Below are 27277 nucleotides of genomic sequence, written 5' to 3'. Positions count from 1 at the left end.
AAAAATAGTGTTTCGTAGCTGAGAATTTTCTCTATCAAATAGCATTATTATGCTCTTTGTGTCTGTTGTAGCTTCCACAGAAATAAATAAATAAGCACTAGTTTCGTAGCAAACTAGGTATTTACACACATGAGAAACATGAGTACACTGAATACTCCAGATGGTAATAGAGTTATGTTTTATTTATTTAAAAAAAAAATTAAGACACAACTTTATCTGAGGGAAAATTAAATTTGAATTTGCACCTGTACTCTTATTCAAAACATGAAGTAAGCACAGTGGAAGTCAACCTTAGAGTGAAAACAACTGTAAACTGTGGTTTATATCACCGTACCAAAAGCTGAGTTAAAATAGAACAAAAGGAAAAAAACACAACAGTGAACAAACATCATATTCCTCCTTCAAATTTCAAGACGTTGTAAACAAAAGCCTGACCTCTGTTCCCTTTCCATCAGTTGTTTAGAAAGTACATGAACTAGAAGATTTCACCTAAGCAGCTGCAGAAACTGAGCCGGAGGGATGAGATAGCCTTGAGTTTCTCTCAGACACACAGGAAAAGAAAAGAAGCATTGACCACATGAATGAACAACTGGGCTACCCTGATAAAACATCCAGTGGCAATTCAGTTACCTGAGAAAAAGTAGATAGTGTTACTGGAGAAATCTTTTAAAGTTGTCAAATGGCATTCAAACACTCCCAGTACACTTAGAAATATGTGATCCCAGTGACCAGCCACAGATCTAGGAATACATATTTCTGTATTAAAAGTGCAAAACATAAGCATAAAAAGTACATGAAGCAATAAAAAGGCACTTCCAGCTGGCATACGTTTTCCTATATGCCACAGAAAATTGAGTCAGATCAGATATAATTAATTGCATATTGGTATACACTGTTAAGCAGGCACGCTTGATTGTTTAACACAGTCATTTGCAATGCCAGCATAGTTAACAGAGGAAGAAATCCACATTTCTTTTGATGTAAACAGTAATGTTCCTAGCAAGGATGTTTTCATTTTACACATTAATATAGACATAATGCCACTGCATGCAACATCTCCTATAAATCATGTGGCACCTTTGAGCATCATTAGACAAGAAGCCGTCAGAACAATTTAGAGACTAATTCTCAAGTTGAATCTAGTTTTGCATGCAAAATTGCAAACACCCTCAGTAACTGCACACCTAGACAAGCCAGATGCTTGTGTATCAAAAGCAACTGGATTCATACACCTGTAGTGCTGTGAGTGAGGACATGACTCTCAAGTTTTAGAAGGCACAGGAACTGAGGGGGAAGCTAAACACAGCACTCAAAAATGAAAATGATTATTTCAAGAGGTGTATTTCAGAGGAGCCAGATGACTGAAGCTAAGTACCGGGAGAAATCAAGAGTTATCTCCAACATTGTTTCAATGTGATTGTTAAATTTAGACCAAAAAACCAAAACCCAGGCCTCTCTTAAGGATTCACTCAGATGCTTTACACTTCAGAGAAACAGGCTGTTGAATATAACCTATTTTCTTTATCCTCCTTTTTAACCTTATTAGATAAACAAGCATTTATGAGTTGAAGTGAAATGCATTAGTATAGATGGCTATACTGTTACATCTTCGCCAAACCTGTACCCTCTTGGACAAAAAGGTCAAGAAACTAACAAAATGTGAATGCTGCAGGCACCTGAAAACAAGTGCAAACTGTTTTGGAATTTTGAAACTGTTTCTGTAAAAAAAAGCAGAAGAAAATACAGTCTTTGGTATAGGCTCACACAGTGCTACTGAAGTACTAGAATATCTGTTGGAAATTAGAGAAAAAACACAACTTTAATTCTGAGCTAGGCGAGCCCAAGCTCAGGCATACACACTGATTAACATGCATGGAGCTCTTCCAGCCTGCATACGTGTGGTCTTTCAGTACATTTACACTGCAATCACTACATTAAATACAAAGGAATTTTCAAGCAGCAAGTAGTAGGCGTGACAGTCTCTCCTACTCTGCTTAGACATTAGGAGAAGGAACCCATACCTGTGCAATCTGGAGCTGCCTAGAGTCCATGAGGTGGCCTATGCCTTCAAAAAGTCACCAGCCAACACTCAGGTCAAATGACTTGTGAGAAAAGAGGGAATACTGCACAAAACACACTTTCTACTCGATTTCTTAACACAGTTTTAAATTGGTATTGTTATGAATTCCTTCCTGATGTCTTGACAATAAAAAGCGAGAGCATACCTCTGCCATCCATCTCACAACTCACACGTTTTCGGAGTGCTCCAATGTTTGAGTTTACCAGATATTCACTCTAAAACTGGAAGCTACCAACAGCTGAATTAAAACAACACAAACAACAACAACAACACCACAAACAACAAAGCAAAAACAATATCAAAACATACTTAAAAATAACACTCCTCTTCTGCTATTTTTTCCCTGGACATTTGTCCTTGCAGGCTGTCTGGATTTCCACAGGAAACTACCGGTGTGCCTGGCATAAAATTACTCTTCTAAGCTGTCCTCTTCCTTATTCTCCAGCAAGGACATGCTTGTATCGCCATTATTTTTTTCATTTCCGTCTCCACTGTCCTCCAGTTCCCCTGATTTCTGATGAGCAAATGTGTAAGTGTCACGGTCTGTTTCTGCCAGAAGTGCAGGTTCCTCTGTGTTAGGAGAGCGTTTTATGTCTTTTCTAAAGGAGAATGGAGGTGGAGAAGGTGGCAAGCTACCCATGGGCCCATCAAAAGGCTGGTACACATCAACTTCTGGAGTGACTGAGCCATTGGATTCCTTCAGCAAGTGCCCATAGACCATAGCATCATCAATAACTGCATAGACATGGGACTCGTTGGTTCTCCTATCTTTCTGGAATAAGCGTTGCTTTCCAGGCATCTGGGTATTGACGTTTGCATTGTATACACCCACCATGGGATTTTGGTTTTTCTTCTTCCTGTTACAGAGTTGAAGTGATTCACAGGTCAGAAACAGCACATGGCTCAGTGCATTTGAGCTCAATAATGGCAGCTGCTGTTTACACATTCCACCTACCCTGTGTCAGTCTAATCTACCTGGATCAAAGACTGCACTTGTAATCTTAAGAAAAACAATTATTGAGTTAAGACAAGCTTTTTTTTGTTTGTTTGTTTGTTTTTAAGCTATTCAGTTATCTTCAGTTGCAAACTGAGTAAGTTTGCAAGATTAACACCATCAGCCACCCAAGTACAGAGATTCCAGTTCAGTTATGCAGTGTATTGACCCTCTCAACTTCCACAGGTGTTAAGAGGACCTAAGGGCCAACAAGGCTGAGTGAAATAGCAGATCCACTCTGAAAATCAAATGAACTTTCCCCGGTTTTGCTGTAACTGTCCTCAAGGCAGAAAGACCAAAGGCTGAAATAAAGGCTTTTTAAGCCTATACTCTCAAAACTTTTCCTGTGCAACAGAGAATTGCACTCATAACTGCTCTAATCATTATATTACACAAATCATTCCAGCTTTACAGCTTCAGGACCAAACCACCCTGAGTGCACACACATCAGAACCCCCCAAGATACTGATGGCTTCAGACTCCCACTGCATGATTTAGGTGTGTTGGCTTTGCACAAATGAGTTCTCTCCCCAAGGGCTCATCTCACGAAAAAGTGCTCCTGCTTGGTGTGTAAACTGTGGAAGAAATTGCTAGAGGGTTTGTAGATGAAAGACAAGTCTTTAAATACCCTAAGTGACTTTACAGTTTGTCTTAAGAAAGACTTGTCTAGAGTCATGTGCAGCCCACATTCATCACAATATCATTTCACATGAAGCACTGATAAATCCAAGCAATATCTTTACTTCTAGTACTGTCAGAAGCTTGTGCCAAAAGCAAAGCTAGGCAATGCACTGGGAGCTGAAGTAATGCGACCCCAGGAATGCTGCTCTACTTTTAAGAGAATCAATTTAGAATAAAGCAGCATTCTTGGAGCAACACCGCTCCAATGCCCAGTGCATTGCCTACATTATGCTCCACATCTTTGTTTAAGGGAACTGCATCAACAAATGAAATACAAGGCCCCCACCTCTCCCGTAATGTGTTCTTGAACTGCTAACCTACACACATGCTAAATTAGGAACTTACTTCTTAACACAGCACACTGTGAGTCCAATAGCCGCAAGAACTCCGGCCCCAGCCAGTACACCAAGTATCACTGCTAGATCTGAAAGCAGACAAGTTACAAGAACACTGAGCATTTTCCTAAAAGCTGTTTGGGTCTAAACCTCCTCAGCAGTTTTTAAGTGCATCTGTTGCATGCAAAGAGGGAGTTTCCAAGCTGTGCATGCCTAGGGGTAACACAAGACAATTCCAAGAGGTTGGCAGTCAAGCAATGACAAGCTCCAGCTGCTAGCAGTGGATCACAGACTTTAAAACAACCAACACTCCCTCTGCCAGACTTAGCCCTTGGTGCAAGATTCAACACAGCTCACGTGCTGCTGAACTTACTTGCAATGTCTCACAAGCCTCTGGCTGAACATGTAGTATTGAGAAGAAAGCATGGAAAAAGACAGGCAAGTAATCAACAAACAAAATAGTTATTTTTTCACCAAATCCCCCTCAGTGCAATCCTTTCCCTTAAACTACAAGAGTTATGTTGAGTTGGAGTTTTCAGAGAGTCATTAAATTGACCAGGAAAGTCCATATTTGAGCAAAAATGAAAAAGTGGTATATTACAGAAGTATTCATTATAGAAAATAAAAGGAAAGAGGAAGAGAAGAAGAAAAAAAGAATAAAAACATTTCTAGACCAGAACTGTATCAAATGTCCATGTAACAACACCTCTACGGATAGCAGCAGTCTCCCACCGAAACGCAAACATGAAACAAATTTACGTGTATCTGAGCAAAACCTACCCTAAAAATGTTTTTTTTTAGTGACTTGTGTTTCAGAGAGATGAAAGATAACAAAAAGCAGATTTTGCTGTTATTAGTCAAGGCAGTCTCAACAGAACAGTGAGATCTCCCCCAAGGATTATTTGTTACTCATGTGAAGACTACTCAGATTAGTAAATTTGCACAATCAAATCCCAAGTTGTTCACTAGGTCTTTGACCTTGAGAGGTGAAAAAACACCACTTGATCTTTTTACACCTTCCAGCTGTGATCTCCAGTTTAAAAAGATAAAATAAATAAAACACCCTCCAGCCTTGCAATCCTCAAGCCACAAAAGCCAAACCCCCGCCACATAAGAAACTTTCCTTACTGCTCAGCCTCTAGAAGTGCTCATCTGTAACTCTCAGAGGCTTATGAGGGACAGGCATTTCAGGAAGCAGGAATCCTATAAAACCCAAGGCACGCAGAGCAGCATATAGTACTGTTTCCCCAGTGGTAGGAACTGAAAAAAAAGCCACGATAAACTTACAGGACTCACCTATCTGCTTTTCAACAAAAGTCACCCAGAACTTCAAGGTCAGTTGCATCGGGTCCACAGGCTTACAATTGGAGACATTTACCCAGAAGTTATGATGCATGTTTCGGGGCTGAGGCAGAAGCTCATCCTCACGGCGTACAATCTCCTCTGCTCCAGGCATCTGTTCCTTTATGTTGACATAGGCACGCCCTGTCTCACAAGCAATGCCCATGCGGTCCGTGGAGAACCCTAGGCGGGCAACTTGCTGACTGGGCACAATGATGTACCAGGATATGGAGACGTAAGGGGGTAGACCATAAAGTGAGTTGGGAGTCTGTAAGTAAGTTTTAGCTTTTGAATCTGGACTCACAGTAAAAGTGCACTCGTCTGTAAGAAAGCAAATGAATACAGGCACGAAAACTTAGTTTCATTATCTGTTTCTAAAGCTTTATCTTCCAACATGTAAAATTATATAGACTTTCTTCTCTGTAACAGAAAACATCACTTATAAAGTATATTTCTACATTCGCATTCTATGTCATTACCAGCAATACAATTCACCTATCATCTCTTCTGTATCAGTAATCATCACAGATATAACTGCAGAATTTCCCCTCAACCATCTACAGCACAAATCTTTTCTTCCTGCAAGAATAAGCCACCTCACTGATTCACATAAAGATCAGTTCAAGTAATGACTCCAGGCCTAGACTCTAAAGAATTGAATTCTTATTTCTATTTGTTCATATGTGTTCTAATAAATGTACTGAAAGATCCAACAATGGGGTAAAGATGTACAAAACATTACCTTACCTTTAATATGTGGCACAAAAGACATTTTCAGATCTTGATGATTAGACTCATTGACAAAACCTTTACCAAATGTTTTTAAAGATATGGTGATATTATTCCTCAGCTGAATCTTTTCAATGGCTCCACCAGGGCAAAATATACCAACATTCATCTCTGTCTCCGGGGTGGCACTAACAATGCTATAGCTGTAGCTTGTGTTGCAGCTCTGCTCTGGGAGGTGTTGCCGCAGTTTCAATGACGGAGATGTGATTTCTATATTGATCAGTTCGGGAGCTATGAGCTTCCAAATGAATTTATGCAGTTGGACTGGCAATTGGGTAATAGTCTTGGGCACTGAAAGGGAATGGATCTTGCTCTCACACCACCGAAGACTCCCCACACAGCCTGTAATCACAAAGACAAGTAAAACAGTTGCATTTTTTTCTAGCAGAGGAAGTAACCTAGGAAAAGCAAGCCTTCTGATATACCAGAGTAACCACAGAGTCCTATTACATCCGTGTTACAGATCCAGATAAGAATTTACCTGAGTAGACATCCTCTCTTATTAACCTTTACCAAATGTATGTATGGCTTGTTGTTTAAGATGATTCCTTTGAAGGGTGCACCAAAGAAATGTACAGATACAAACAGATGCAAAATGGGAAATCACTTCTGCTATATTGCTTGCTTATTGGGACACAGCTGCAAACTAGCTAAGGTACAGACTTATACCTTAAAACTTTTTCTACTAGCAGTAAAAAGCAGCCATTTGGTACAGGACTTTCCAGAATATATAAACAGCACAAGATGCATTCCTGATGGTTGCCTTGCTCCCACACGTTCTTGGACTGATTTATGGCTTCTCCTCCTCTATTTCCATATTTTGCAGTTTTCAGTAAGAAGATTCTTCCACGCCTTTGTCATTTCCCTTCTAGTAATAGCAATGCAGCTCCTATTTTTAAAAGTGGGATGCTGCAGTGAGTAACAAGGTCATCTCCACATTCACTGTGCCCATCTCCATCCGGCCAAAGCCTGATTTTCAACACACACCGTTGTCTCTCAAGGTTTAGCTGACCAGTGGGGAAAAGCACACAGAAACATTCTCTAGGAAACAAGATTAAGCCACTTTTGTCATACTTATGCCCTTCTCAGCTGTGATCCTCAGGCGGGATAAGTCCTTGCACAGAAAGGAAATCTTGTAGGTGGCGCCAGAGGCCAAGGTCAGAACTCGGTCACAAGAGCGAGGATCCTTGCAGATCAAGCACATCGGTTCTGATACCAGCGGGGTTCGCCTGGGCCAGCCTTCAAAGTGTATTGTTACAGTCATATTCCGTTCTTTGCTGAGGTCAACCAAGTGAGTGACATCTGCAACGACAAACATCTCAGAGCAATTACTGGTGTGAAGGAGAATTGCCTCCATCTCATCTCACACTATCAGACAAGGAGCTGTTAAAGCTGTTTCTATATTAAGAAAACATTATTTACTTCTTTCTATCCATGTAATAAAAACTCGGATAGTAGCATATTACTCTTCCAGTTAAGTTTAAGCCTTTACATTGTTCCCTGACTACTTTTCAGTTGTAATGGCTAGTTGTAAAAGAGAGTCCCTTTTGAACAGGTTAGTTATAATACAAATAGTTGAGCTCCATAGTAGCTATGTTAGATTTGTTAGATTTCTCAGAAAGTGCCTTGATATTTTCACCACAAATCTTGAGAAGGCAGTAGTACAGACAATTCTGGAAACAACTTCCAGACATACAGAAGACAAGAAAGTGATCAGGTCTAGTCAGCATGCATTTAGGAAAAGGAACCCACACTTAGGCAATGTGACACCCCCTCTAGAATGACAGGACTGGCTTGGTGGATGAGGCAAGAGCAGTGGCTAACAGTCTCAAAAGCCTTGCAAAAGTTGAGTTGAACATCTCCCATAATGTATATTCCCAAACACACCGATACAGACTAACTAAGTCAGACAGTGATGTGGACTACAAACTGCCTCAACTGCTGACCTCTGGACCCTCTCCAACAGTTCCCTGTCTTTTTTTTTTTTTGCCCCCAGTACAAAAAAGACAGGGAGCTGTTGGAGAGGGTCCAGAGGAGGGCCGCGAAGATGATCAGGGGACTGGAGCACCTCCCCTGTGAGGACAGGCTGAAAGAACTGGGCTTGTTCAGCCTGGAGAAAAGAAGGCTGTGGGGTGACCTCATTGCAGCCTCTCAGTACCTAAAGGGAGCCTACAAACAGGAGGGGAATCAATTCTCTGAAAGGGTAGATAAGAGCAGGACAAGGGGAAATGGTTTAAAGTTGAGAGAGGGAAGATTTAGGGTGATGTCAAGGGGAAGTTCTTTACAGAGTGGTGAGGTTCTGAAACAGGCTGCCCAGAGAGGTTGTGGATGCCCCGTCCCTGAAGGTGTTCAAGGCCAGATTGGATGGGACCCTGGGCAGCCTGGTCTAGCATTAAATGTGGAGGTTGGTGGCCCTGCATGTGGCAGGGGGGTTGGAGATTCATGATCCTTGAGGTCCCTTCCAACCCTGTGATTCTGTGACCTTGAAAGGTTTGTGATCAGCAGCATAAAGTCTGTCTGGAGGACATTCATTAGTGGTCTACCCTACTGGGTAAGTACTGAGACCAGAACTTCCTAATATTTTCATTATTGACAGAATGAGAAGATAGAATACACTCCTCAGCAAGTTAGAAATCTTCAGGTCATTGCCATGATCAAGCAAACAACCTAGGATTTTCACCACAGGGTTATTAACTCTTCAGGTGTTTTCAGCAGCTAAGCACAAGATCAGACTGAAAAGTTATTTTGATTGGAAAATAGCTGAATTTTCCCCTTACTTAAAAACAAGCATCACAGACAGCTGTGGAATACCAAAATGTTTGGGAAGCTTTGAGAATGTGTAGATACTGATGCATTTTTAATAAGAACCATGCTTAACTTGCACACGACACACAAGGTAAGTTTCAATATGGTCCTGAGGGCTGAATTTGAATCTTTGATGAACTTACATAACTAAAATCACTCATGAAATCCTATGAAATCCCTAGAGAAGCCACCGCTCTTCCTCAAATCCAAGCAGTTTATTGCTTGCACTTCATAAAATAAACAACAACCTTTTTTTATAATTTATTTTTTAGATGGTTATTATCTTGGCTATAAATATATTAAAATGATTCTTTGCTTTCCAAAGTAGAGCAGAGATAAAGGTGATTAACTGAATGCAATGTTTTCTCTCTGTCTGGCTTCCGAGATGTAACACAATAAATGTACACAAAGGAGCATTTGCTGTTTGTGAACAGACTAGACAGATAAAGAACTGAGGATGAGAGTGTTGGGATGCTACAAAACCTTTGACAGGGAGACTGCGAGGTGACACACAAGCCTGGACAATTTAATCAAGAAGGTTCTTGCAAGATAATTGGATCAGATCCCTACAGAGAGAACATAGCCTCAAGGAAATGCTGCCCTATGTTTAATTTTGTTTATAAAGAGTGCAAGGTCTGATATCACAGATCTTAAAGGCATTTCTCAGTTACATGGTGTACGCACTGGAAAAGGAAAGGAATCTCCATTTACAAGATACAGTATAAAACCTACAATGGACATTTTGACCCTGCTGCAAATTGCAAAGCTCAGTTTTGCCATTCATCTTCCTGTTACAGTAGCCAGTGGCAAATAAAGTAATGCAGGCCTCAGTTCTGCTCAACAAGCCACCTCTTTAACTAAAGGAGGGCTCAAAAAAAAAGGAATGACAAAAGCACTATTCTCTTCCTCGTGGAGCTCAGACTAAATGTCTACAAACAAAAGCAACAGAGCCAGTTTGTGTCTGCAGAAGGAAAAAGTAATAAATGCAGAGAGAGACAGAAGGAACCAACCAGTACTCACTCTCATCAATCTGAGGGTGCTGAACGACGACCTGGAAGAGCAAGCGAAGGATGCCTGGGTTTTGGGCATCCTGGTCACAGCCCTGCAGAGACAGGTTGAAGCTGCCAGCAATATTGGCAGGCTGGCTGTCACTCAGCTTAAACACCTCAGGATTACTGACAGATCCAGGTATGTAATACTCCACCCTCTCCTCCTTCCTTTCGCAATTGGAAAGGCTGTAGTCGTGGAAAAACACACTTGCTCTCATGTTGGAAGGGACTACAAACTGCCATGTCATAAGCTCATCTTCTGGAAAGCCCAAGGGATAGTTTGGGGACATCAACATGATGGAAGACTCCCCCTTCAGAGTGGATTCAATAATGCATAACCCTAAGATGGAAGAAAAGAATCATGAAAATTATCAGCAATTGGAGACAACACACCAGCATATGTAGCACTGCAGCAGCTGAATATTTTTATTTGACAGTGAGCTCATCCACTGCACTTACAGGTTAGGTTATTACAAAAATGTCAGACTAAAACATAATACTTGAGTTAATGCTATTACCTTCAATTACAGAAAAGGAAAGGGATGTGCTAACGCTGTATTTTCAGTGTAATGGGTTTACCTGTCAAACACGTGGATGGGCCTATATTTTTTGAAAAGGAAAGATCCTAGTTATCACTTCCAGTCCTGGCTTAACGAGAGCAATCATGAAGCTTGACTACTGCTTCCGCTAGTACTGCTTCACCACATTTCATTAAACAAATACAACAGCTTTTAAATTAGCAGAGAGCTCTCAGTCCAAAAACTTTGGAGTTCTAAAAAGAGCACACCAGCACAGAGCCTCAAATATGCATGATAAAACATGAATGAGAACCACAGAGATGGTGTAACATGACTTGTACTTGGATGAATCCCAGCACTTGGCAGAGCAAAGCTATGTATGCAAAGATTACAACCTGCTCTAGCCAGTAACTATGAGCAACTGCAAGGAGTGCCACCCCTTACCTTTCTGAATGTCTCAACAGTGCCACACTAGAGCAAAAGTGACAAATCTTCTGTTACTGCATTCTAGAAACACAAACCTAGATCTGGTCTATAGCTGATGGCAACAATCACACAATTCAAGTAAAGCCCAAGAAAAATCCTGAATCAAGGTCTGTCATGGGATCACAGAGTAATCCATTGACTACTACACACATTTCAGGTATTTTTAAAAGATTATTTCACAATCTGTTATATTACTGCACAGGTTGAAACAGATATCTGTATTTAGGCACTCATGTGCCCTCCAGGCATTGGCTCCCCTATTCCCACCTTCCTCTCCTGAAGAGAGACATTAGTTTGAGACACAAGCAAGTCAAGGAGGCTTTATTTAAAAATAAAGAAACATAACTACACACTACAACTAGCAAATAAGCCTCCTGGATCACTCTAGTTATGCTATCTAGTCTCACATAAAGCAAGAAAACTGTTATCTTTAAGTTTTAGGAAGTTTAAAAAGATTGCACCAAAAGCAGCAACTCAACAGTTTGCATAATTACTGTGTTGAACAACCAAACTACTAAGACATTTCGATCCTAGATGGGGAATAGCTACTGAACAAAAACTAACCACCACCACCTTTTCTAAAAGAGGACTGCATGGGGAAGAAAACGGGACAATAAACTCCTCCATGCTTACGTTTTATGGAAGATCTGTTGGCAATGTTAAAGCCTGAGGTTGTGAGAGTCAAGTTCCAAGGGAGGTGCAGAGACAAGATGACTCCTCCAAGCAGTTTGACACGAGACACCGAACCATTTCTGCAGAAGGTGCCAATGTTGACCGTGGCTGTATCGATGCAGCTGTTGATGTTGTAGCTAACTAAATCTGGACATATCTCTCCTGGGTGAATCTGTCTTAATGGGGCAGAAAATTTCAGCTCAAGTCCAGCCTTTGTACTCGCTTTCACGTCCCAGATGAAAGTCCTGTTAAGGCGAGGTAGCCCTGGTGGGTAAAGATGAACATCTCCAAAGGGACACGGGCCTGATACACAGTCTAAAATGCAGAAAGAGAACAGCCGTGATACACTATAGAAAATCATCAAGTAAATAAGATATGTTACTTCCCCTTTCATCGTTTCTTTAAACTTCTTCAGTATTTTATATATATATATATATATTTTTTTTTTTTTTAAAGTTGCACTTAACTTTTATTCTACATAGATTCAAAGACATACCACTCCTATAAGACCTGTCTTTAAACAGGACTCCTGTCCCTTTGAGTAGACAGGATAAACTTGCTTTTACAAATGAGCCAGCTAAACTAACAGAGGGCATTTCATTCTTTGTTGTTTGCTGAAGAATTTAGAAGGTATGTAGTGAACAGAGAACTGAATAAACAAAAGGGAGGAATTCAATATTAAGAGAGATGGAAATAATGAATCTAGAGAACTGATTTTAAGCCACTGCACTCAGAATTGTGATACAATGCCTGTCAAATCATTATGTTTTCCATTACTTGCTGTGAACAGTACCTTCATTTCCTTGGTGCCCTGATAAGAACCTGGGGCCTAGATTTTGCAAAAGCGATTAAGAACTGTCAACAAAATACTTCAAGAAGAACAGAGAACTTTTATCAGAAAAATCCAGCATAGTAATAGTTCAAGCTGGAAAATGAATCATATTTTATATCTAAGCTTAAAAGAAAACACAAAACAACTATATATTACAAATATGTATCATAAAATATTATGAATATTACTATTTGCATGAACTACATGAAAAAAAACCCCAAACATGAAAAGAACTGTCTTTATAACAAGGTCTGCACATCAGTTAAAAAATAAAGAAGACACAGTCAAAAACTGAGTGCCAAGTGAAGTTTGGGATCTAGTTGATAAATAGTACGTGCTCATGACACTAAAGAATATATTACCACGCAGACATAGAATAGATATTATATTCAAAACAAATACAAGTTTAATTCCAAGACTTTCAAATTTTCAGATTCTTGTCTTCAGAACCATTCATTTAATATAAGGAAACACATGCATAACTCAATGTTTGTCTTGTCCATACAGGCACAATCAAGACATTCAATGAATAAGAAGCATGACATTATTATCAATGTTCAAAGGCTTTTGACAGGGCACTCCTTTGAAAGGCTAGAAACTGCAAGAGAAGGGATGTCAGAAAGCAACTGATGCAATGAAGTGTCATTTAACTATTTTCAAAAACCAATGAGCTAACATTCATTTTGCCAGACTGAAATACAGACTTAAACTTGAGTAGTTTCAGTAATTCAAGGCTGTCTATCAGCATCCAAAGTTCTTTTCCAAGCCAAGAATATAGGCAATACCTTGATGCAGTAAAAAAAAAAGCACAGTTTTATTGGAAGAAAATCACCACTGAGGAAAACAAAATAGAAACATGGCTTACCAATATTCTTCTGAATTTCCATCATGAAATATTTCTCAGGAGTGTTACAAGTGAAGATTAAAGTCACATTTTCCCCTGGTCTTATCTTCAATTCAAACCTGGGTCCATTTTTTACATGAATTCGACAGACAGGTAAAACACCAGGTTTCAATTTAATTGTAACTGTGATGTTGTCCGCTGCACGAAGGGAGATTGTGAAGGAAGCTAAGGAAGGAAAAAAAAAGGCAGAAGTGCTGTGTTACTAGCACATACAAGCATCACCACACATCTATAGAGACACCGTGCTATCACAGGGAGCATTTACACCTGTCTCGTAAGTCTTGAGTGCTGAACCTCCATAAAATACCTGCAGCTCCCCCAGCTCAGATGACACAGAAATCCACCTGCTGCACGTGCCCAGAGAGGCATGAATGCAATTTGTGGAGGATCGCTTCTGCTCCAGCGTCATGGGTTTCACATTATTCCTTTTAAATTTCTGCTTTCCAGACTTAGGCTCTCAGCCTCAGCTTAAATTGCACTGTAGGGTACCAGGTCAACCTCAACAACTCCTGCAGGTCAGAGGAGGTACTCTGGTGACGCCAATACAGACCAAGTGCCCAGACCAATGGCCACCAGTTAAGAGTTTCAATCATTCCTAGTTACTAAAACCACATTAGCTACTGCACAGGTTGGCTTTGCCCTGCTGGAAAGCCTTCTGATCCTCTAGGCAAGGAAGAAGCTCTAATGTGAGGAATATCTGCCCCCACACAACAGTTTTGGGTATGAGCATTTCTCAATTTGAATTTTCCTGTGGAAAAATAATATTAGCAGTCATAAAAAAGATGAGAAGATATGAGGGAAATGAAGAAGGGATCGTGCAGAAGGCTGCTGTGATGCACCAGCTGAACCATGAGCAGTGCTGTGCATCCCAGCACAACACAGAGCCTGGTGTGCAGCAGGTAAGGGGGACCCAGGAGACACAGAAATTTCCCTTGTGCAATGAAGTCCCAAACACACAGGCAGCAATCACAGAGGTAGCTTCCTAGAGGTGGGGAAAAGAAAATAGCTGCTGCTCCTCCTCTCTCTTCAAGGCAAAACAGCTTTCAGAACAGAAATGACTACTTCCAGACTAGTCCTGAGTATTTTTCCATAGCACTGTACGTTTGTTTGTATTTTACTGCACTTATTGATCATGAGAGTCATCATTTTTTGGAAGTTTATGCTATTCAGATATGAAGTTCTAATAGCCCATTATCAATAGTTAATATCTATGGACAAAAGTGTCTTCTCTCTTGCACACCCGTGCAGACTGTACACCCAATTAGGTTCAGTGGAGCTACCTGCTGGAGATGCACACATGGCCAGGCACTATGCCAGGTTACTGCACAGTTTGCTAAAACCAAATCCCACAGGTAATCCATTTGGTCAGAGAACTGAGAGCACTGTGCCATAATATCAACAGCATTCAGCTGCTAGCCATGTGCTAAGTTACATCAAATTATCAGATCTCATTTTTGTAGGCAAACTGGGAAAAAAGAATCATGCAGGAAGAAAATATATCCAGTAATCTCAAAGTCACTAAAAGAAAAAAAAAAAAAAAAAAAATTAAATGGCTAAAAACCCAAATTATAGCCAAATACAGAACAGAATTGAGACTACAGCAGAGCTTTTATAAGCATTGGTGAGTCTCCTCATGACTCACCCTGATCTGTCTCTATGATTCCCACTATGCTTCCTATTTGTATTACCAGTAACCATCCACACTTCTCGTAATGAAGGAATTTCCACACCTTGTTAATTCTGCACAGATGACACACAGGATATTTGAAAAAAGGAAAAGCATTACCAAGGCTGGGTCCACTCCGCACAGTGATGAAATTGTTGGGCTAAAAGATGTCGGAGGAGAAGCCTCCAGCCCTGGGCTGCCCTGGATGGAGGTCGTTCACAGGCGGATGCCTGTCTGAAAATATTTTCCTCTACACGATTACAGCTCCGTGGCCTTCCTTGACTATTTCTTCAGCTGACCAAATATTAATCTGAATTGCTCTGCTGTAGTCAGACACCACTGCTTGTCCTCATTTAGGACTCCATCTCCACAACTGTCTCATCACAGCATCCCCTTATCACTCCATACTGCCCATCTCCCCACCAAGGCATCCCAGCCAGATTTTACTCAACATAATTTTTCCAAACCTTTCTTCAACTTTTTTGCTTGGAGCTTCTCCAACTCGATCTAGAAACAAACTGCGTAGCATAAAACAAGTGAGATTATTCTGCAGAATTCAGCTTAGCTGCAATAACCACTAATTACCCATTTATTCACTTAAACATATTTTTCCTGTGCAATGCAGAAGATAAGCTGGAGGGTAGCGGAGCCAGTGGTGCTCACAGAGAGCACGTGCATGAGTGTACGTACAAGGAAAGGACTTGGCAGAACAGTGATTTATAGCTATGCACAGCGCCTTGCCAAACAGAACAGAAGAACAGAGTCCAACCAGTAGTCACCTCTTGAGATCTGAGTGACTGAGCTTTATTGCAGCTATTTATCCATAAGGATCCATGGATGATTGTTTTCTGTGACTTCAATCTATGGAGTCAAACAATCAAAACAAAACGAAAAAAAAAAAAGACAACTAAAACCAACCAGACAGACCAAAAAAACAGAACTGACAGAAGTCACCAACTTTAGCCATTCTTAACAAGACAAACAGCTGGATCAGACTGACTCAGACACCACTCACTATCAGAGACAGCTGGGGGAGGCGAGCGACTGCATGGCTCTCTGCGGATATGAAGCATCTGGATGCCAGCCCCTGCTCTACCCAGGGCTCTGAACGCTCTCCACTCACTTCCTTGGGGATGGCCTCAACCAACCCAGTGCTCCGTGACAGGAGGACAGCACAGGGACATGATGGGGACAGCTCCTGCATCCCAACTCAATGCCCTTATGGCTCAGCTAGGAGGTGCTACCTCTCACAGCCATTTCCCTGGAATCCCTGGCACAATTTTCATTGCACTCTCAACTCCAACTTGTCAAAAATGGGTCATAAAATACTTTGAAGGGCAAATATCTCCTCAATTTGATGACTTGAGCCATTTTCTAGCTGCCTTACTGAATACTTCTAGGTTTCGGTCCAGCTGTCCAGTTCATCTACAGTACCTGAGTGGCCAGAGTCAACTGCTCCAACCCCAATTGAGATGCCTACCCATGCAGTTGCCTTCTTTAAGTGCTTCAAGTTAGCCAAGACCCTGTTCATGGTAGGGGGGCTGGAATCAAATGGTCTTTAAGATCCCTTCCAACCCAAGCCATTCTGTGAGTCTATGATTCTACAAATCACACACTGTTAAACTTTACTCAACTACTGGACAGAGCTGTAAGCAGCAAATGGAGATCACCAGCACAAAGTGCAGCCAGCCCTGTTGCTGTGAGCTCAACCTTATAAAGCAAATAGGATTTTGTTTACATTTAAAATGCAAACTACCTACTTTGCTTATTGCTTAATGATCACCCGTCCTCCAATGCAAGAGATGAGGCCCGTATTTTGTGAAGCAATTGTTTTCATGGAATCACCCAGTTGAAGCTGAAAGCTGCAAAGCTTATACACACGTAGAGGTTGCTGCTAAGTGTTGCAGCAGGATCTCCAGCCTAGAGATGGCACCCATTCCTGTGCCACCATGACACAGTCCCCTCACCTCACAGGGGGCTGCACTGACACCAGGGCAGGATGGGGACACACAGCAGTTGAGATGTCATACAACTTGCTGCCTTCTCACCAGGGAAAAAGGAGGCAATGTCTTGAGCCATCCTGGCACAGTTCAGCTGAGCTCTGCCAGTCCCCAAGGGCAATAAGACCGCTCACTCAGAAGTGGTTAAGTAAGTTAATTTGCAGCACCTCACAGGAATAAAGTACCTTGACTTCAAAAATAACTACGTCATTACTCAAGCTTCAGTACTTCTATTCCTTTCTCTCGAACCTTTTCAGATGGCTCATTGAGACACTCATAACTCATGTGTGAAAGACATTTTTTAAGAAGCTTTTTTCACCAGAAGTGGAAAAAAAGACACTTTGGGATTTGGCAAGCTTGTCTGTAATTACAGAAGGGAGAACACTGACTCTGAGCTGCTTGTTTGTTTTGTTGTTTTTTTTTCTTTTTTAGTTATTTAACTTCTGTTGTTTCAATTGAAGTAGGAAGTGAAACTCACTTTGCAAACTGGATGTGAGCCCCTGTACAACGCATAAAACTAAGAGACGTGGGTCTGTACAAGCCACTACCACCCGGGCACCAGAAACACAAAGGCACCATGCAAGTCACTGCAGGAGCCTCCTCTGATCAAAGGGATGTTTGCTTACACAGTTTATCCCTACCTTATGGTAAGGTAGTGAGAGGATGACATCTTGGAGCATGTCTGTGCAGTTCTCCAGCTTTGGCGCTGGTTAACCAACATGGAGAAGCACATTTCACAATCTGTGGTTCCTCCCATGCCAAACAACCCACCAACATCTTTGTCTCTCTGCTGTGGAACTGCAGGTCACATTTCCACTCACCATTACCCATCCTCACATGTGAATTTCCCAGTTCCATTCACGGGCACAGGACAGCCAGGGACAGCTCTGAAACACTGGCATCATCATGCTGCTCAAAATAAGTCCTTGCTCCAACTTTGAGTAGCTGCGCTCTCCTTGTGACCACACTCCCTTTATCCCTCAAGAAATCAAAAGGCACAGCCTCAAGCAAACTGTCTCATGCTCTCCCTGAGAGTGCATGCGGGACACAGTCATACAAAGGCAGCCAACAGAACAGACACAAGTGGGACTTCTCTATCCACGACGAGACAAGTCAAGAAAATCTGTCATCCCACAGCACTGGCAGTCTGGGCATTCAGAAGTAGGTGAGACAGAAAAGGCAGCTGAGGGGAGACCTTATTGCTCTCTGCAACTTCCTGAAAAGAGGCAAGGTGGGGGTAGGCCTTTTCTCCCATGTAACAGTGATAGGGAGAGAGGGAATGGCCTCAAGCTGCGCCAGGGGAGGTTCAGGTTGGATATTAGGAAAAATCACTTCTGAGAAAGAGCAGTGAGGCAGTGGCACAGGCTGCCCAGGGAGGTGGTGCAGTCACCGTCCCTGGAGGTGTTCAAGAACCGTGTGGATGTGGCACTGAGGGACATGGTCAGTGGGCATGGTGGGGGTGTGTTGGTGGTTGGACTAGGTGAACTTAAAGGTCTTTAATGATTCTATGAAAACATACATCTACAAGAGGTTACGGCAGGTTTGTTCAACTGGCTCTGCCAGTTGGAGGTCCCATCAATGCATTGGCCAGATTCAGCTCACCACTACCATTACCTAATACAGAAACCAACGGTTTTGCTCTGATGTAACAGCCAGCAGCTAAGTACAGCACAACCAACATCCTTTCCTTCACACCCTAGTGGCACAGGTAGGCACGGAACAAAAGGAACCCTCAGTCTGAGTTTTTCCAGGAGCCCTCAAGTGGAGGCCGAGACCAGAGAGCACCAAGGGGCACCCAGAGACATTGCAGCAGCCATAGGAAGGAAAGTGCCCATTGGTTCAGTTCCCTTTGGCAGCAGGTGAAGGCTGTCACCAGCTACAGTCTGACTGGCTACAGCCCACACCAGTTTGAACAAGAGGATGCAGCTGCACACACATCTGTTCTTCTCCCACATCTTCCTTAAGCTTCCCAGGACCTGGGGAAAGCCATGTTTTTGTCACACACAATTCCAAGAACCGAGGGTTTTTCCCCCTCCCAGTCATTCTCCTTTTGCCTGCTTTGAGTACATACAGCTGTAATAAAGCCATTAACCCATGTACAGCAGCTACAGTGCAGATGCCCTCCATCTGCCAGCACATGGTAAAACCTCCTCTTGTCAGACACCTCCTGGTGCTCTCCTTCCCAACATTAACTTCTACTTCATGGCTGCAACACTCAGCACAGGCAAAGCCAAAAGTATCACAGCTTTTTTCTCAGTCAAGAATGGCTCTTCATGCCAGGTCTCACATGAAATGTTTCTATAACAGACTACATGCAAAGCTGTTCAGCCTTTACCTAGGACTGAGATTTTAGTCACTGGAATTTCAGAGCCTCTTATTTAAGATATGTATGTGTATATATACTAAGCTAGGTGATAAGGACTATACTTAAGCTAGTAGCACCAGAACTGGGACATACAATAAAACAGTAATTTACTGTACGTGTATCCTCTAGAGAATAAAAACTAAGCACATTGTACTGATACTGGTACAAGACAAGAAAAGACTACAACATACTCATGTGCAACAATTATGGTCTTAAAAGGAGATCCAGCAAGCAACACTGATTCCAAGCGGAAATAACCCAGCTTCCCTTGCCTTCCACAGGAGCACAAACAGGCTAATTACTTATATTCTGTCAATACTAAGTCAGAATACCATAGATAGCCAGATACCAGCTCAGTTTCCAAAAAAAAAAAAAAAAAAAAAAAACAGCAGTTTTTATTATGATTCATGCATGACTTGAATCAGTCAGTTGGGAAGAAAAAGTTACCTTGAGGGCAGAGCAAGAAGCAACGCAGGGAATTCACTTATTATAGCAAAGGCATTCTAAGTACAAATCTGCAATGTGTTTTATAGACTTCATATGAGTCTGATTAACTTCATTATCACTGCTACAGTGACAAATTTTAGTTGGAAAACATATTTTAAAAGGTCAAGCACGTAACGGTTGATGCACACACTCCCACACTACCCACAGTGATTGCACCAAATAGTTTTCCACCTATAAGATAACCAACATTTCATTTAATAATTTATATTATGAGCAAAGTTGCATCTGAAGAAAAACCACAAACTCATTTGCAGTCAGTATGACCAGTCACACCATATACATTCCCACAGGAAAGCAAAGATGAGACAACGCTCTCATGTGCTGGGAAGGATTGGAAGGAGGAGAGAAGATGGGTCTTCCCCAAGGACAACGAGCAGCAGAGTAAGGATGCGTGCACCAGGACCTGCAGCTGTCCTACCAGAGTGTAGCCAGTTCCAGAACAGACACACGTGCCTCACAGTCACTTTCTGTGCAGTTCTGCACACACAACCCACAACTGCACCCAGTGATAAAATGTGCACCAATGGCACCACCAGGGCAAAGGGAATGCCTCAAAAATAATGAGAGATGTAGGAATGTGAGGCAAAAAAAAATTACCCTGAAGTATATCAGGTTTTCAGGCCAAATCCTTGCTAAGGGAACTTTCAGGTACAGTTTTGGTTGTGTAGTAACAGAAGTAACTCCCAGAATGATGAACACAATAGGTATGCAAGATCTGGACGCCAAGCCTGAGAAACAGATTCCTCTCTCTTGTCCCACTCATACCACACCAACCTTCAACTCATGCTGCCAAACTCAGACACATCTTTTTTGAGAGGAAAGTTCTAGAGAGTGGGGACACTGGGTTAGCTGATCCAGCAGGATTGCAGAGGAGCTGCAGTGCTGGGGCAGGCAGGCAGAAGTGTGACATTGAAATGAAAGGAGACAGAGGTAGGAAGAGGGACTTTGTGTTCTTGCATAAGGCAAACATAAAGTTCTTTATTTTGTTAAAGCAGGAACAACACACCTGGATGCAGTTTGGATGTTTTCAGTGTGACAGAGGAGATGATGATGGATCAGATGATGACAACAAGCAAAAAAAATCAGAGACGATGGCTCTAACAGAGCTGCAGCTCACCTCAGAAGCAAGCCCATGAAGTTTAATGGGAGGCATCAAGGAGATTTATGGTAGGGAAGAAAAAGGAACGTAAGATTTTGATAAGAACGTTTGACCAGACACTGAGGAATAATGTATGAATAGACAGTCTAAGGGTGGTTCAGATGGAGAACATGATTAATGGGCAGTTGCGTTTCCCACTGAAAGGCCAGATCTGTGTATGAAAAAAAATGCCGTTGAGGATTTTTTCATCTGCTTCTAAAATCATCTGCTTTATTGCTGGAGAAAGCCTGGTTTGTCTCCTTCTAGCATGGGTCTACCTCAATTTTTCCACTCCATGAAACAACCCATAATCAATCACAGTGTAACATTCTTTATTCTTAGAAGTGTTTTAACAAGCAAAGAGCTGTCATTAGTTTGACTCCAAAGCAACACACTGAAGTTCTAGATTACTTAGTTTGAAACTTATCCCTCAGAGCTGCCCAGTTTCACAGCCAGTGCTTTAAACTGTGTAGCTTACAATCAATGGCTGCAAGCATGTGCAACGGGCACAGCTAAAGGCAACAGAAATGTTCGCATGAAGCTCAGGTTGGGCTGCCTGGGTCATTCGCAGTCACCCCAAGTAGCTGCATTTGTTTTGTACATCCTTCCAGGGTCTTTCAGAGCACACACAGCTACAAAGCAGACTGTTTACACATAAGGACGAGTGTGGACCACCTGTGTTTCCATCCTGCATTTTCAGCAACCGAGCAGCTTTTGAAATCGAGGAAAAGCCCCATGTGCTGTTTTTGAGCTCACAGCTGGAATTCTTATGGGGCTGCAGATGAGATTTGGCTGTTCCTGGCCCATTTCCATGGATGGCATGGAGCACCCAGGAAGAGTGAGAGGAGCAGCCGGCAGCGAGCACACCCAAACACTGGGCACTGCAGAGCTCTGCTAGGGCGAGTGCCGCTCTCTCCGCTGCAAACTTAAAGGAACAGTAAGTTATATCGGAATTAAAAATTATACAAACTATAGGACCTGCTCAGGCCGGCTCAGGGCTCAAGCTCCTGCTCCTCGCAGGTAACCCACTCCCTCTCCCTGCATCCAAGGAAAAGGGCTTCGGGAAGTTACTTCCGTAACCTAAATACGAGAAACCGAGGGCACAGAGATCGCAAAGTTCACCCGGTCAGCACTTACCTAAACGACAAAGACCAACTTCCAACCAAGACAGCCCGGTGCCCCAGCTCAGGCACGTTTCGGGACTGCGCGCCGCGCCCGGCCCCGGCCCCACTCCCCAGCCACGCCGCCGAACACCGGAACCGCTCCCGAGCCAAGCGGGCAGGCACCAGTGCCCGGGCTCAGGGCGGCCGCCCCTTCACTCGCAACCCGGCCAAAGAGCGAGCCCGCTCATCACCATCACCACCACCGTTTCTCATCCCTCCCCGCAGCCCCACCATCCCTACCTTCCCGCTGGAGGTGCTGCGCCGAGGCGGCGATGAGGACAGCGAACGCGAGCAGCGCGCGGCCCCCCGCCATCTCCCGCAGGGGCCCAGCGCCGAGGCGGGCGCTGGCTCCCTCCGCGCCTTCGCTTCCGCCTCCTCCGCGCACCTGGACGGAGGGAGGGACGGAGGGAAGGAGGGGACGGCGGCAGTCCCGCCCGGCGGCATGCAGGTGGGGCTCTGCCGGGCCGCCTCTTCCCCTCCGGCCTACGGAGCCGTGGGCTATCCGGGAGTTGTATGCTTCTCTGTCGTCGTCCTCTGCCCAGCGGGAGTTTTTACTCAACTCATCTTAATCATATGCAATTAAGAGAAGTCGCGTGTCAAAAGAAAGACAAAAACCAAAACGTGCTCGCACACATACACACAACAAACAAACAAACGAACAAACAAAAACAGAAAAAAATAAACAATTATGGAATGATTTGGGTTGGAAGAGATCTTAAAGATTACCTGGTTCCTCCCTGCCATGGGCAGGGCTGCCACCCGCCAGACCAGGCTGCCCAGGGCCCCATCCAACCTCGCCTTGAGAACCTCCAGGGATGGGGCACCACAGCTTCTCTGGGCAGCTGTGCCAGGACCTCACTACCCTCTGAGTAAAGAAATTATTCTTAACATGCAACCTAAACCTCTCCTCTTTTAGTTTAAAGCCATTCCCTCCTTGTCCTATCACTACACTGCCTGTCCCTCTCCAGCTTTCCTATAGGCCCCTTTAAGTACTGGCAGGCCGCAATGAGGTCTCCTCAACACCTTCCCTAGGCTGAAGAGCCCCAGCTCCTTCGGCCTGTCTCCTTAGGAGAGGATTTCCATTCCTCTAGATCCTCTCCAATAGGTTCATGTCCTAAATGTTGCAGATGGGGCCTCAGCAGAGAATGTAGCAGAGGCAATCTCCTTCCTCACTCTGGCTGGTCATGCTGCTTTTGATGCAGCCCAGGGCACAGTTGGCTTTCTGGTCTGTAGTGCAGATTGCAGGCTCATGTTGACCTTCTCATCAACCAGCACCCCCAAGTCCTTCTCCTCATGGCTGCTCTCAATCCATTCCCCCACTCCAGCCTGTATTTGTGCCTGGGATTGCCTCAGTCCAGGTCCAGGGCCTTGCTCCTGGCCTTGTTGAATTTCACATGGTTCCACCAATTGTGCCTGTCAGGATCCCTCTGGATGGCATCCCTTCCCTCCTTCCCTTCTGTGTGCCAGCTGCACCACGCAGCTTGGTCATCCACAAACTTTGCTGAGGATCTTCACAAATGGGTGCTGTTAATAAGAAAGCGGTTAACTGGTTATAAGACAGTCCTGAAATGAATGGGTTTTACAGCCATATGCGGAGGAAAATAATGATTTGTTTTCCTGTAATCAGTTCTGCCACCAATTGGTTAACATAAGGAAGCAAGGAACGTCTAGGCCTTTAATTTTCTGCTGTTAGGAAAATAAAAAGGTTTTCAGCTAACTCACAAATTTTGGTTTATGTTAGTTCTGTCTCATCATCTTTCAAATCTTCATTAAGGTCAGTACTTTCCTACTGAAGGTATTTCTTATGTCAGCTTTTTATGTTACCTTACAGTTTCTTTTTTTTTTCTTTTTGTTTCCTAACCAGTTCCCCTCCTGTTTTAGAGATGACCAACCAAGGAATAGATTGTCCTTACCACTGTCTGTATGTGATGAGAGATGGGATGGAGAGGGCAGTGTAGTAATGGACTGGCTGCATAGGGGAGCCATTTGGTATGGAATTTGTGCATCTGCTGTGCCATAAGCAGTGTAGATAGGTGTATTAAGATGCCTAAAATATCTGGCATGGGAAAGCACACAGAAATACCTACTTCAAATAAAAAAAAACCAGCCTGCCAAAACATATAACTGTGCAATGGCCCTCCCATCCTGCAGGCAGCTCTAGCTCCCAGCTTGGGCTGGGAGTGAGAAAAATCAGTGCACATTGTCTTGCATTTCTCCCTCCCCTTCTACTGTCATTTCCTCAGAAAAGAACAGGAGTCAGCTGGGTCAGCTGTGAGGCAGTCTCACTGGAGCAAATGTATGGACTGGAACTCAGGCTTCACAGGAATTGCAAAATAATTGCAAGAATGTCGTAACAGCAACAATGTGCCCACACGCAATGAGAGCTCCCTCAAAATGGCTGATTTGTTATTCACCTCTCAGAAGCTTACTGCACAGTGCCTTAGTACAGCTGGAAACAGCACAGAAAATTAGAGGGCTTAATCATGTTGTGGTTGAAATCTGAGGCAAATAGCCATGAACATTATTTGTCACTTGTGCAGTATTCATTTTTCAGAAGAGTCAAACTGCTGTGTAGAAGCCCGTTTACATGCTCATGTATAGTTGGTCAGTGGTGTTGTTTCCTGAGCAGCTGACACAGTAAATGTCAATGCATTTCTGAGAAAGAGTTGGGATTAATCATCTTGAAAATGTGAATTTAGCAAGGAAAGGCAAGGAAGAGATATAGTGGGATAAAATGAAAAAGCATGCATGAGATTAGTCATAAGTATTTCTCTTTTGTTCCTGGGAATCACATTCTTTTCATGGAAATTCCATACTAATTACACAGAGCAAGTTACAAGAAAACACTGAAAAGTTATCAATGGAAGTACAGGAATCATGAAACCATGCTTTTGAGGAGCAAATCTCCCACTTCAGCTTTCTTATCCCCACATTCACTTTGCTAAGTGAGTGCATCAAAGAAAGAGCCAGTGTTGTTCCTACCAATAGAGCTGCTAATGAGAGACTACATTCCCCACTTTTTTCACCTGTAAAGAAACTGTTAAAGTAAGGACTGTGTAGGGAACATGAGCACAGCTTCCTACAGTTAGCATGGGAAAAACTCTGCTCAGGAAATATTCAGCAGCCTTACAATGAGACTTACATGTCTCACTTACATGTGCTTTGCTCCAGTGAGAGAGTGTCCACTTGAGGCTGCTGGTAACTACTATGCTGACTCTACCCAGCTTTAGCTTTCGCAGGTGTTTGGCATAAACAGCAAGGTGCATTAGAGTCAGGCCCCATCTTATAAATTGAAGTACATATTTAGGTAGTTTAAAATCAATATGACTGTGCCTTCCTGACACCAGCTTGCTTGTCGCCAGTTTACTTGAATGTCCAGACACAGGGTTAAGTCTATCTACATAAGATAATATATATTGTCTCACAATAAAATACAATCATTTGCATGTACTTAAATTCAATTGCTTTCAAGATAGACATCTGCTTAAGGCTGTTCATGAAATGAGAGTTCCTTGAGATGCAGAGTATCAGTGCTGCAGGTGCAAAACACCCATGTGCCCTGTTTGGGAGTTACTCTATTACAGTGCTTAATGGAGATTCATATAATGCTAAATAAGGAACGTAGCTCTGCATGATCAGTTACAACATATACATTATTGATCATTTTTAAAAATGGAGGAAAATTAGGCACAGCTATAATAATGATGCCTTCAACACTTTGGAGTCAACAAATTAGTCCTCCAGAGTCTGAAGTCATACAGCATATGATTTTGGTCAAAAGCTTAATTACTTCTCAGTTATTCGTGGTGATTAGATGAATTGTGTCACAGAGGGACTGCTTATAGCATTCAAATACAGCTTCTTATTAGATTTTGAATACAAGTGAAATTCAGCAACATCCATATATGCATGGCTTTGCTCCAAGGCTTGTCACCTGAACGTACACTCACCAAGCACCTGAGGAGCTTAAAGAAAGTTTTCTTTCAGCAAAACTTTCAAAACATTCCCAATGATAGCTCTGACTTGACTTGGCAGGTAAGTCAGGCAGAGTGCAGAAATACAGCTGGTTCGGCCATTTGGGGTCAAAACAGAAACAGCCTTCAGGCTGACTCGGGTTACCCTTCGGTCAGTTAGTTAAGCTGTTCGTATTTCTCATCATAGCACCATTAGGAAATTTTGAATTACACTGTAGTTATGAGACAGTCGTGCTCGTCTTGAAGCTGCAAATTATGTGTGGAGCTCTTATCCTGCAGTCCATTGCTTTGGGGCTGGATGGAGGGCAAAGGGGACTGCACGATAGCTCTGCCCCGGTCATACTGTGTGCTCAAAGGAGGGCCGTTCATTCGTGTACTGGAGACAAGCAGGATTTATCACTAGGCACGCTTCAGTAAACAGATAGCAGACAATTTTCCTGTGAAGCTGTGTGTGAATAATTTGGTGGTGTTGCAGTAGAATGGGAGACAAAATGCTGCCTCCAGAGTGTCTCGTTTGTCTTCGGTATTTACTTACTGTTTTCTTTGTGGTTACATTTTACAGGGAGTTTACCCAGGAAAAGAAATGCAAAATGCCATCAGCGCCTGCTTACTGCCTTCCTTTCGTGCTAAGCAACACGCAGGACGAGAAAAAAACATCAGCAAGTAATAGTAGATCTCCAACTGCTGTGTATCTATGGGCTTCTGAGCAGCAGGTAGGGCTGGTGGCAGATCAGTGTAAGACCCACAGCCTTAGGACACACAGCACCTTGTCTGGGAAGGACTCATTGGCTTGTTGGGAAGGCAGTGCTTGCCATGCATCGCAGAGCAGTGCAGGTAGCAAGAAGGGTCTCCAGGCTTGTCTGCTTCTGTGCCTCCAGGAATAAACCCAACTTTTTGTCAGGGAGAAGTAATATTTCATCATTTTTATCTTGCTGTAAGTGAAATCACAGCAAACCAGCTTAGCAGAAGGAGCATTCC

General features: G+C 42.9%; 1 protein-coding gene across 1 annotated transcript; it reads right to left on the bottom strand.

Annotated features, from left to right (window-relative positions):
* Window positions 1-155: 155 nt before the first annotated feature.
* On the bottom strand, window positions 156-22748 carry CDCP1 (CUB domain containing protein 1). The gene is made up of 9 exons (XM_010712960.4): window positions 22566-22748; window positions 13448-13651; window positions 11712-12065; window positions 10046-10414; window positions 7295-7522; window positions 6179-6562; window positions 5387-5752; window positions 4101-4179; window positions 156-2937 (listed from the first exon to the last, which is right to left on the bottom strand). Exons 1-9 carry the CDS (start codon window positions 22636-22638, stop codon window positions 2490-2492), a joined length of 2505 nt encoding a protein of 834 aa, XP_010711262.2. The 5' UTR covers window positions 22639-22748; the 3' UTR covers window positions 156-2489.
* Between the last annotated feature and the right edge of the window lie 4529 nt (window positions 22749-27277).

This window comes from Meleagris gallopavo, chromosome 6 (assembly GCF_905368555.1).
Source record: "Meleagris gallopavo chromosome 6, MGAL_WU_HG_1.1, whole genome shotgun sequence".
Lineage (NCBI taxonomy): Eukaryota > Metazoa > Chordata > Aves > Galliformes > Phasianidae > Meleagris > Meleagris gallopavo.
This window is presented reverse-complemented; position numbering and strand designations above follow the sequence as displayed.

Bases quoted from the DNA above. Each gene is read 5' to 3' on its own strand.
- CDCP1 (XM_010712960.4), bottom strand. From the start codon at position 22,638: ATGGCGGGGGGCCGCGCGCTGCTCGCGTTCGCTGTCCTCATCGCCGCC. The intron at 4,180-5,386 runs GTGAGTCCTGTA...GTCTGCTTTCAG, and splicing joins TTTTGTTGAAAAGCAGATAG to ATCTAGCAGTGATACTTGGT. The intron at 2,938-4,100 runs GTAAGTTCCTAA...ACTCTGTAACAG, and splicing joins ACAGTGTGCTGTGTTAAGAA to GAAGAAGAAAAACCAAAATC.